Consider the following 12,912-nt stretch of genomic DNA (forward strand, 5'->3'; position numbering starts at 1 on the left):
CATAGGATAAAACAACACCTAACGTGTATAGAGAAATTAGGAAAGTGGGCCAGACGTACAAACTTGATGATGAGTGTCAGTGGCTCATGCTTGTAATGCTAGCTACTGAGAAGGCTGGGATCTGAGGGTCCCAGTTAGAATCCAGCTCGGGCAGATAAATCTGTGAGATTATCATCTCCAATTAACCTGTTTGTTTTTTTTTTAAAAAAGGCAGAAGTGAAGATATGGCTGAGGGTAGAGTACCAGCTTTGAGTGGTACAATCCAAGCCAAGAGCACAAGGCCCTAAGTTCAAGCCCAGTAGCAGCACAAAAAGAAAACCAAAAATATGCAAGCTTATGGTAAGGTGGTGGCATTGTAGGAGTATCAGGAAATGTTTTGTTTAAGGGAGATTATACTGGAGATCTCTGAACTGCTTCAATTCAGCAGTTAAAAGTTGATTCAAACGAATATACTGTTCTACCTTACCAGGGCCCCTAGAAAAGTTGTATTTTGGGGTGGAATTGGACAGTAGGGTCATTCTGAATGAAGTTGGTACCTTCAGAACAGTCCATATAATGGTCCCTGAGAAAAATTCCAAGATGTCAAGTTTGTTTCTTGCTTGTGTGCCTAGATACATGGGAAGTGCCATTTGAGGAGATCTCAGAGCTGCAGTGGCTGGGTAGTGGAGCCCAGGGAGCTGTGTTCCTGGGCAAATTCCGAGCTGAAGAGGTGGCCATCAAGAAAGTGAGAGAGCAGAATGAGACGGATATCAAGCATTTGAGGAAGTTGAAGCACCCTAACATCATCGCATTCAAGTAGGTCAAGGCTTTAAAAATAAAAATAAAGAAAAAAGAAAAAGAAATGGAGGCGTTTTCTTTCTCTCAATAATATACACATAATTTCTTGGTTTGAAAGGTATTTCCCAGACACTTGATAAACTTAGTACTGTGCTTGAGTCTTAAGCATCTTCTTTATGTAGGAGTTCATTTTGCAAGAGTGTGTGCTGAACTGAAAGCATGTGTATAAGGCAGGGAGGAAGGAAGTGGATCCCTGCCAAGCAGTCAGGTCTTCTGTATCACCTTCGTTTGTCAATGGACCATCACAGGTCACTTAGGATCATGTGAACATCCTAAAATTCAGGTGGTTTGTTTTTTTTTTAAGGTAGCCAGGTGCTAGCAGCTCATGCTTGTAATCGTAGATACTCAGGAGGCTGAGACCCAGAGAATCTTAGTTTGAAGCCAACCTCGATAGAAAAGTCCACAGTACTCCATCTCTGATTATCTGACAAAATGCTGGACTGGAGATGTGTTTCAAATTTGAACAAGAAACCCAGCAAACTAAGCCCTGGTACAGGAGAGGATTGAATGAAAACAAGAACAAAAATGACAAAAGCTAACATCCAAAGTAATCAGAAAATGACTAGTCCCTGGTTTACAGTTATTAGTTTTCATTAGCATTGTTTCTTAAATATTAACTTAGGATAAATTCCTTTAGACTATAGCCTCAGGTTTTGTTATATCATTTTTCTAGTAATGACAAAGCTTTCTAAATTCAATGACAGTGGAGTTTTTGATAGTATCAGTATCTGTTATATTCTTTTCACCAAGTGGTTGCTTTAAAGAATGTATGAACATGTAGTAAAGATCCCTAATTTTTTAAAAAAAAGGAGAAATAGGCTGGGAATGTGGCTTAGTGGTAGAGGGCTTGCCTAGCATGCATGAAGCCCTGGGTTCAATTCCTCAGTACCACATAAAACAGGAAAGAAAAAAAAAAAACATGAAAAACCTGGAAGTAGCAATGTGACTCAAATTGTAGAGTGCTACCTGAACAAAAGAAGCTCAAGGACAGTGCCCTGACCAAAAAAAAAAAAAAAAAAAAAAGGAAAATCAAACACAAATTTGTGGAAGTTACCAAACACTGAGTTCTAACTGGTGTAATCTCTTTGCCGAACATCTTGAGTTTCCTCCTTCACAAGCCTTTTAAGTGTTTCCATAGGCCAAAAGTCAGATGAATGCTAATTGTCTTTATAGGAATCATGGCTCTAGTGGTATGCAAGCTTGGAAATGATAGCCTTTGGTATATTTGGTGCTATTTTTCATTCCTGTATAATAGTATAGCCAACGAAGCCATAATTAAAATGAAATAACCCACAACTTCCCCTTTCCTAAACTAGGAGCAACTTTCTCCCTTAGCCCCAAGAGGGATCCTCTCTCTGAAAAACTGTTAACTGTAAAGCTAAAAATGTCATGTGATTGTCTTTGTTGAAATCTTTTCCCCAGAGTAAAGATAGAAATTTTATCAAATGAATTTAAATCCATTTTATCAAATGGATTTGTTAGATGCATATTAAAATTTCAATCCCTTACAAGACTGACTGTGACCAGGGTTAAGAGGAAAAGAAGAAAAGTATCAGCTTGTATATTAGACCAGAGGAAAGAGAATATGGGAGAGAGCTTTAACTGTGATTACAATACTATCCATTGGTTGTCCTGGTAGGGCTCAGAGGATGAGTGACTAAAATAAAATCCTATACAAACCAATTATAATTTTTCAAAGATGATAAATTTCAGAAGTTAACAGGATGATTAAGTAGACAGACTAATGGAAAGACCACTTTTTTTGGTGCCTGTACTGGAGCTTACACTCAAGGCATAGGCACTGTCCCTTAGCTTTTTTGCTCAAGGCTGGTGTGCTACCATTTGAGCCTATACTTCCAGCTTTTTTTGCTGGTTAATTGGATCAGAGTCCCACAGACTTAACTGCCTGGGCTGGCTTCAAATTTTGATCTTCAGAGCGCAGCCTCCTGAGTAGTTTAGGATTACAGGCATGAGCCATTGGCCCCTGACAAGAAATCATCTTTTGTTCATTTTACTTCACTGAGATGATCATACTTCCTGTATGCTATGTCTTCCTCAATGGAAGAATGGACCAAGAACTTTTGAACTCAGATTAGTAGGCAGTTCAAGGAACTTTGTATAGATTAGCATGGCTTTTTGACCTCCCAAAATGATTCGGCTGTGTGTCCCAGACAAGAGAGCTTTCCAGAAAGATACTGTGAGTAATAGAAAGTCGAAATATATTCTAAGAGGGTGAGGAAGTGAAAAGCTTTCTTTTTCCTTTCTTTCTTTTGCTTCTTCCTCCTTCCTCCAGTCTTTTTCCCACCTCACCCTCTTCACCCTCCCCACCTGCCTAGGCATCGTTGAGCCAGTATGGCTGTGCTGGTGCCCGGCTCTTTAGACTGACTGTACTTGAACAGTCTTTACCTCTACATGGAAAACAATAGTGAGACTGTGTCCCTGCCCCTTACACCACACTCTTGGGTCATTGTGCAGTGTTATCTTTGCAGCCATCTGTGCCATGTGTTGCTTGGCCAATGAATCACATTCAAGACCGTCTGGAAGATATGAGGACATGATTGAATTTTAAAACATCTCTATGGATACTGACTTCTGTGCTCACAGCTTCTTTGGAATTTAGTAAGAATCATGTCAGAAAGGGAAATGCGAGATAAGAATACTATAGACTCTTTTCTTTCCATTTTTGAAAGTAGTCTTTTAAGAAAACCCATCCTGATGGTTCCTAATAAAATTCAATGCCAAAGGAAGAAAAGATAGCAAGCAATTAGAAGTGATTAGAGAGCTGGTATTTATAGCAGCTGAAAAGCCTTGTCAGAGTACAGAGCTGATGGAATGATTGCTTCTCCTTCTACAGTCAAGAAAAATGAAAAGTTCATAACATTATCACTATTAGAACCTTTTTGACTCTGTTTGTATGACAAATTAAAACCTGGTTGAGTAAGTTACTGCGTACCTACAAACCATATTTATCTTAATATTTTAAGCACATGACATTATTCCTGATCTACTCGTGATTTCTGCAATTCTAATTGAAGTACCTATTTATAGTTGGTGTATAATTGTGCTTTACTGAGCTTTCCTGAAAGTCAAATAACAGAACCTGGATTTTGTTTTTCCCAGGTGCTGATGGCTCAAGTAATCCTAGCTGCTCAGGAGGTTGAGATCTGAGTATCTTTGTTCAAAGTAAGCCAGGGCAGGAATGTCTTTGATACTCTTATCTCTAGTTAACTAGGAAAAAGCTGAAAGTGGAGGTGTGGCTCAAGTGGCAGGGCTCCAGTCTTAAGGGAAAAAGATAAGGGACAGCACCTAGGCCCTGAGTTCAAGCCCCAGTACTGGCTGGGTAAGAAATTCAGGTAGCCGAGAAAATGAATGTAGGAGAATGTAGAAAGGGCTTGGTGGTATTTGACAGGTCCATTGTGGCAAGAAAATTAGGACTAATTAATAACCTGTTATTGTTACAAGACCTTCACATGATCATTACCCCAAGCCATGGCATCCAAATTCTTTCATCACTTAGAGCAGCCTAAGAGATAGGACATGAATTGGTAGCTGGCTGATGACTTTAATTAGATGTCTTGTAAATAATATTCTAATCTCTAGAAAGTTTCAAAGGGAGAAGCATAAGAGATAGAAGATGCAAATTTACATGTAATCATTTTTCTTCTCATGTTGAGTACAAAACTGTGAAAATGCTATGCTTATTCGCACTGTAATGCCTTATGGTATATATGTGTAATAGGAATCATGGATATTCTTGCCTATGTAGAAGTTTAAAAGCTAAGAAGGAGGCAATGTAGTATAGCAAGAAGAAGGAGCCTAGGTTTTGAGTTAGACTGGGTTCCAGTGTAATTCTGTCACTTAGTAGTATGAACTAGTTCTGATTAAGACAAGTCATTTGTACGCTGAGCCTTCCCTATAAAAGTAGAAGAGGTCATAATCTATTTTACAACCTTCGTTAGTCAGTGTTCACAGGGCTGTGATTGAATATCTTACAGAAACATCTTAAGGAGACATTATGTATTTTGGCTTCCAGGTACAGAGACATCAGTTCTTCGGTGGACAGGAGAGCATAGTAGAATAAAACAGTTCACATCATGGTAGCCAGGAAACAGAAAGAGAAAAATAAGGGAAGAAGCCAAGGCCAAACATAGCCCCAAAGGACACTTTCCCCACAACCCATTTCTCCCAGCTAGCCCCACCTCTCACTCTTCACCATCTCCCAGTAAGAATATGTTTTGAAGCCATCAAAGGATTTATCCATTCATGAGGCCAGTCCTCATTATCTCATTGTCCTTGGAAATGCCACCACAGACATGCCCTGAAATGTACTCTGCTAATCTTCTAAGGCATTTCTTAATCCAATCAAATTTGCAATCAAAATTACTCATTACACAGTGGTTTGGGGACAAAGACAAATAAACACATAAACATGCTTGAAAGTTATGAGATGTTCTTTCATATTAGTGTCATTCCTCCTACTCCATGCTCTGCATATTTTATTGTGAAGATCTTTTCCAGCTATGAAAGTTGAGGTCAAGTTTAAATTTGTCAAAGATTTGCTATGAACCCCAAAGCCTCATGGAAGAAAATGAAAAAAAAAAACCTCAAAGATCTTTCTCTGCAAGGAGTTTGTAATCTATATGGGCAGAGAAAATGTGCATATAAAAAAAATTCAAGGTGGCTCAGCGGGAGAGTGCTTTCCTTGCATGCCTGAGGCCCTGGGTTCAATTCCCAAGCACCACATAAACAGAAAAGACTGGAAGTGGTGCTGTGGTTCAAGTGGTAGAGCACTAGCCATGAGCTGAAGAGCTCAGGGATAGTGCCCAGGCCTAGAGTTCAAACCCCATGACTGACAACAACAACAACAAAAATTCATGGCTAGCCAGATACCAGCGTCTCACCCCTGTAATTGTAGCTACTCAGGAGTCTGAGAGTTGAGTACCACTGTTCAAAGCCAGCCTGGGCAGGAAAGTCCAAGAGACATATCTCCAATTAAGCACCAAAAGAAATCCCACAAAAAAAGCAAAAACAGAAACGAAGCTGTGGCTCAAGTGATAGAGCATTGGCTTTGAGCTCAAAAGCTCAGGGACAGTGCCCAGGCCCCGCCTGAGTTCAAGCCCTTTGGGCACACACACACACACACACACACACACACACACACACACACGCACGCACACACGCATGCGAGCACACACACACACACACACACACAATCATGGCTACTGAATAAATCAGGGATTGACATAATTAGGGAAGGCTTTACAGAAGGTGCAGAAATAGATGGAAATATAGACTATATAGATGTACAAAATATAACCCTACTTTTATTCTAAACAAAAATATTTTTCAAAGATTATATAAGACAGAAAGATGGTTTTTATTGTTTAATGGTCATCAGCTTTGAGCAATTTTAAATTCAATAAATGAGGTTGGAGGCATGTCTCAACTGTTAGAGCACTAACCAATGAGTCAAAATATTAGTACCATGTTCGAGTCCCAGTCCCATACCAAAAAGCAATTCAACAAATAAGTAAAATAGCAGTATTTTTGCTTGAATTTTCTATAAACTATATATAAAACTTTCTATTTGTTTAAATTGAAAAAAATTAAATTATTCTTAACATTTTAAAACTACTCAGTAAAACTACTCCAGCTTATAAAAAATAGATACTCGGTCCCAAGACTCCATGGTCCTACATAAAACCATCAGGCACAGCACAACATGTGGATATCTGGACTGAAGAGCACAAAACAAAAATTGTCTATATGCAAAACAGAGAAATATATAGATCTTAAAGCTAACTTAAGACTCAAGAACTATTTTCTATATGAAGTTTTAAAATCATTTGGGGCTGGGCATCAATAGTTCACACCTGTAATCATAGCTACTCAGGAGGCTCTGAAGATCATGGTTCAAAGCCAGCCCAGGCAGGAAAGGCTGTGAGACTCTTATCTCCTCCAACTAATCACAGAAAGTGCTGGAAGTGGAGCTGTGATTCAAGTGGCAGAGGGCTAGCCTTGAGCAAAAGGAGCTTAGGGACAGTGCCCGGGCCCAGAGTTCAAGTCGCCCAACAACAACAACAAAAAAAAACAAGCTCATTTGGATAAGAATTGGTCCTACCTAAATATTCTTTTTTTCCCCCTTTCTTCTTCCTTCCTCCCTCCTCCTCCTCCTCTTCCTCCTTCACTTCTTTTCTTTTCTTTCTTTCTTTCTTTTTTTTTTTTTTGACTTGAACTCAGGGCCTGGGCACTGTCCCTGAGCTTCTTTTGCTCAAAGCTAGCACTCTTATCCCTTGAGCTACAGGAGCACTTCTGGCCTTTACTGTTTATGTGGTACTAAGGAATCGAACCCAGGTTTTCATAAATGCTAGGCAAGCACTCTAGCCCTAAGCTACAGTCCCAGCCCCTAAATACTCTTAATAAATATTATGTATCTGTATGTATTTGTACATGTTTATGTTTTCTTGGAAGGGGGGTGTGTACCCAGGCCCCTTGTTATTGTATCATCATGGAATACTGTGCCCACGGACAGCTTTACGAAGTCTTGCGAGCTGGCAGGAAGATCACCCCACGACTGCTCGTAGACTGGTCCACAGGGATTGCGAGTGGAATGAATTACTTACACCTGCATAAAATTATTCATCGTGATCTCAAATCACCTAAGTGAGTGTTGGAGTCAACTTTTTCTTTTCTACCTTTTTTTGCTTTGTTTCTTAAAATAGGGAATTTTTATCTACCTTAGTTGGAGTTAAATTCAAGTTCAGTCTGTGTCAACAGAGTGGGGAATTTTTATTTTCATCCCCTTTGCATTACTGTTATTTTCATGGCAGGTACATTCGGATACATGCACTAGTTTTCCTGTTTTGTTGCTTATAAAGTTTTGACTGTGAAGTAAAATTCATTATCCTCTAAGGTATTTACTTTTATCAGTTCAGATAATTCATGCCAGACTTCCTACTTGAAGATTGGTTCATTTCCCTACTGTGTTCAAAATGAATTTTTGATGAGTTTTAAAAATGTATACAACAGGATAAAAATGGGTGAATAAGAAACAGGGTCAAAGAAAGTGAAAATATTAGGACTAAAACTTGTTCACAGAATGTATGCCATAAGATTCTGTACAGTTGTTTGACATGGACTAAAGATGTGGTTTTGAAGTTCTGAGAGTCCAAGCAGGAAGAAATCAACAGTTACTCAGTTCACAGTAGCTCTAAGGAAAATAGTTATTACAACAACAGAGCTGTTCTAGTAATCTCCTCTTTCAAAATAATTAATTGGTAACTGATAACTAACCACTCTGAGATGTATTTATTCAATTCCCAAAATTTCATGAAGGAAAGAAAGGAATTGATTAAATAGATTGTTTACATGTACCCCCTCTCCTTTTTTTTGTCAGTCATGGGGCTTGAACTCTGTGCCTGGGGCGCTGTCCCTTGGCTCTTCAGATCAAAGCTAGTGCTGTACCACTTGAGCCACAGCACCACTTCTGGCTTTTTCTATTTATGTGGTGCTGAGGAATCGAACTCAGGGTCTCATGCATGCAAGGTAAACACTCTACCCAGCCCTGTACCCCCTATTTTTTAAGCATTATTTTTATTGTTTTCTATTACTGGTTGGTTTGGTGTAGTAAATTTTTAAGAATTTGCCTAACAGTTTCATAGTTTACAACATCTTTTTTTTTTTCTTTTTGCCGATCCTGGGGCTTGAACCCAGGGTTTGGGTGCTGTCCCTGAGCCTCTTTGTATTCAAGGCTAATGCTCTACCACTTGAGCCACAACACCACTTCTGGCCTTTTCTGAGTAATTTATTGGAGATAAGAGTTTCATGGACTTTTCTGCCCAGGCTGGCTTCAAACCTCAATCCTAGATGTTAGCATCCTGAGTAGCCAGGATTACAGGTGTGAGCCACCAGCACCCACTGCAACATTTTTATATCCATTTATCACATCTTCTTGGATTCTGGCAAAAGTAGAATAGATGTGACAATATCATTATTCTTGTAGATATGAAAAACAGGAGGCTAGAACTTAAAACCCAGATCTTTTGAACCCGACTAGTAGTATGTAGGGCTGTCAGTACTTTGGATATGTATTTATTTTTAAGGAATAAAAAAAGTTGGTTCCAATAGGCATTTCAGATTAATTCCTAAACAAAGTTAAGCATGACTTGCATGGAACTTACTTAAGCTTCGATTTATTCCTTTTCACCCTAATCAGCACTGATGAAATCCCAGACCTCATATTAGCCCTTTAGTGTAATGAATCATTAGTGTCATGGTCCTGTTCATGATTTTAGTTGAGTGGTTTAAATAATGTTTTTAAAAATGTTTTTCTTGGGCTGGGAAGGTGGCTCAGTGTAGAGCGCTTGCCTTGCATGCATGAGGCCTTGAGTTCCATTCCTCAGCCCCACGTAAGCAGAAAAAGCCGGAAGTGGTGCTGTGGCTCAAGTGGTAGAGCGCTAGCCTTGAGCTGAAGAGTTGAGGGACAGCACCCAGGCCCAGAGTTCAGTCCCCATGACTGACAAAAAAAAATGTGTTTTTTTTTTAATAGATTGGCTGAGACTGAAATTTTATTAAGTCATTATTATAGGTCCACAATCCCTTATCCAAAACTTGGGAATGAGATGGTTTCAGAAAGGTTACCCAGTACATTTCCTTTGACATCCAGCTTGTAAATCTGGAGCTAAATCCTGTAATCATCCGTATGAACATACCTTTAGCAAAACCCTATGAAATATACACACAATCAATAGGCTGAAGTTATTTTGCCGTAAGCATGTGAAAAATTATGTGTAAACCATTTTGAGAGCTTTGTTGCATTTTTTGAATTGCATATAAAACATTATAACCTGAATTGTCTCCATTTTATTAGAGAGAGAAGATGATGAGCTTTGATGAGTTAAAGTAACTTGGTAAAATTCACAGCAAAGGATGGAGATAGGGTATTAAAAGCTCTCTTGCTCAGCTGCCTACCAGTGTCCATGTTGCAGTGTCTAGTGCAGAGCGAAGGCTCCAGGACATTGGAACTTGCTAGCTGAATTTTGTAGAGTAGAAGGTAGTAAACAAAATCTTTACTAGCCTTCAGAATCATGGTGATGATGACTACTAATGATTTGGATGTGTTCTTTCTTTCTTTCTCTTTCTTTCTTTCTTTCTTTCTCTCTCTTTCTCTCTTTCTCTCTTTCTTTCTTTCTTTCTTTCTTTCTTTCTTTCTTTCTTTCTTTCTTTCTTTCTTTCTTTCTTTCTTTCAGTGTTTTAGTGACTCACACAGATGCAGTAAAAATTTCAGATTTTGGTACATCTAAGGAACTCAGTGATAAAAGTACCAAGATGTCCTTTGCTGGCACAGTTGCATGGATGGCACCAGAGGTGATACGCAATGAACCTGTCTCTGAAAAAGTTGATATTTGGTGAGTGGCATCTTCTGGACCAACTAGAGAGCCTTTTCTCACTTTCACCTTTTTTCTTCCCAGATTTTTTATGGTTGATTTTGGCCTCATAAGATACCATCCAGTGTGATATGTGATAAGACAGATTGAGGGTGGGTGGCGGGGAGGGGATTAGAATGAGAATCCAGTTAGTAAATCAGAGAACATGAAGAACTTTCTGGAAAACTGAAACATTACTTCAGTAACCATGTAGTATAGAACTCTTTCTGGAATATATTACTTAATTCTCATCTTTTTTAGTGAAATATTTTAAATAAAACTTACTTATTCTTAGCCAGGCACATGCCTGGCTCATGCCTGTAATCCTAGCTACTCAAGTGGCTGAGATCTTAGTGTTTTATTGATTCACACAGATGCCCTGCTTTCCAGCCAGGGCAGGAAAGTCCGTGAGACTCTTACCTCCAATTAACCACCAGAAACCCAGAAGTGGTGCTGTGACCAGAGTAGTAGAGTGCTTGACTTGAGCAAAAGAGCTCAGGAATAGAGCCCAGGCCCTGAGTTCAAGCCCTATGACTGACAAAACAAAAATAAAAAACAACTTTATTCTTTTTTTTTTTTTTTGTCGGTTGTGGGGTTTGAACTCTGGGCTTGGGCGCTGTCCCTGCGCTCTTCAGCTCAAGGCAAGCGCTCTACCGCTTGAGCCACAGCACCACTTCAGGTTTTCTAGTGACTAATTGGAGATAAGAGTCTCACAGACTTTCCTGCCCGGGCTGGCTTTGAACTGTGATCCTCAGATCTCAGCCTCCTGAATAGTTAGAATTACAGGCATGAGCCACCATCTTGATGACTGAAGACCATCATCGCACACATAAGTAATGTCTGTTGCTGTGTCACAATTGTATCCTCTATGTCCATCTGGGATGTGTAAGCACATTACCTTTTTACTAAGTGCTCCTATGGGCTATGCTTTATTATCTATTATTATTATTATTAAGTTTTATCATCATCATCATCATCATCATCATTATTTAGCAACTTTTCTTCTCAGGATATAAGTCTTCTTAATATTTTCCCCTGTAATTGCTTTTATTATGCCCTTAAAATTAGCAATTAAATTTTAGGCTTTATCAAAAATAATAGCAAGTGTTAAAATTGCATATAACAGCATAATGAATAGGCTGAATAGGAATGAGATCATTTGTAATTTGGATAATTACTGAAGTTTCCATTTTTAAGGATTATACCAATTTATGTTCCCACCAGAAGTTTATAAGGGCATTTTCTCAGTCTCTCAATAAAATATGTTAATTTTTTATTGTGAAAATACCATACAGAGGGGTTACACTTACATGGGCAAGATAAATGAGTACATTTCTTATCAAGTATTGTTGTCCCCTCCTTTGTTTCACAACTCTTGCTATCCCTTCCCCTCCCTCACCCCCCTCAAGCCAAAGTTGTAAAGTTCATTTTTCGACATACCGTCTTGTACATCTCATTGTTGCAATAGGTCCACCTGTATCCCTATTTAAATGATTTGTTTTTTCCCTTCCCCTCCACAAATTATACCAACATTAAATACAGTGAAAACAGGGGTTATACCATGGGGGAGGGACATACAAAGCAACAAATAAATATCTTATAAATATGTTAGAAACAATAGCAAGAAAGAAAAATAAAACATTTGAGTCCTTATTTTCGCCTAACATCAACTTTTCTGACCATTTCTGCTTGTCTCAGAGATATACTAGTTATTGCAAATAAGGGAAACCATGGGACCTATGTTTCTTTGGGCCTGGCTTACTTCACTTAATATAATTTTTTCCAAGTCTTTCCATTTCCTAACAAATGGGGCAATGTCATTCTTTCTGATGGAGGCATAGAATTCCATTGTATATATACCATATTTTCTTGATCCATTCATCTACTGAGGGGCATCTGGGTTGGTTCCAGATCTTAGCTATGGTAAATAATGCTGTAATAAACACAGTTGTGCTGGTAGCTTTAGTATGGACTTGTTTGTGATCATTTGGGTAAATGCCCCAAAGTGGGATTTTGGACAGTCATATTGGTAAAAAATGGTATCTTAGATGTAGTTTTCATTTCCTCCTATTATTTGTTACTTTATATGCTTAAGAATCATTTGCAGTTTCTTATTTGTGAACTGCTTATATCCTTTTGTTGTAATTTCTAATGTTTATTATCAAGTATGAGTATTTTATATATAAAGAGATTACTTTTCTGTTTCTTGGGTTGTTTGGTTGGTGGAGTTTTTGGTGGTACTGAGGCTTGAACTCAGGGCCTTTCTACTGGCCAGCAGGCACTCTACTACTTGAGCTATTCCACCCACCTTTTTTCTTTTTCTTTTTTGTTGGTTGGGGGGCTTGAACTCTGGGCCTGGGCGCTGTTCCTCAGCTCTTCAGCTCAAGGCTAGTGCTCTACCACTTGAGCCACGGCACCACTTCTGGTTTTCTGGCCGTTTATTGGAGATAAGAATCTCACAGACTTTCCAGGCTGGCTTTGAACCATGATCCTCAGATCTCAGCCTCCTGAGTAGCTAGGATTACAGGCATGAGCCACTGATGCCCGGCTTCCACCAGCCTTTTAAATATTGGTTATTTTCCGCTGATGGTCTCACTTTATGTGTGGCCGGCCTGAACTGCAATCCTTCTATTTGTGCTTTCCTGCATTG

General features: G+C 39.0%; 1 protein-coding gene across 7 annotated transcripts in view; it reads left to right on the forward strand.

Moving 5' to 3' along the window:
- Map3k13 (mitogen-activated protein kinase kinase kinase 13) overlaps positions 1-12,912 on the forward strand; it is a 160,669-nt gene that overhangs the window by 115,735 nt on the left and 32,022 nt on the right. For all 7 annotated transcript variants that reach the window (XM_070029748.1, XM_070029752.1, XM_070029750.1 and 4 more), the window contains 3 exons: positions 612-795; positions 7,309-7,500; positions 10,086-10,244. In XM_070029748.1, coding sequence (XP_069885849.1) covers positions 612-795; positions 7,309-7,500; positions 10,086-10,244 — 535 coding nt within the window. The remainder of the gene's footprint in view (positions 1-611; positions 796-7,308; positions 7,501-10,085; positions 10,245-12,912) is intronic.

This window comes from Dipodomys merriami, unplaced genomic scaffold (assembly GCF_024711535.1).
Source record: "Dipodomys merriami isolate MVZ:Mamm:240054 unplaced genomic scaffold, mDipMer1.0.p SCAF_2, whole genome shotgun sequence".
NCBI lineage: Eukaryota > Metazoa > Chordata > Mammalia > Rodentia > Heteromyidae > Dipodomys > Dipodomys merriami.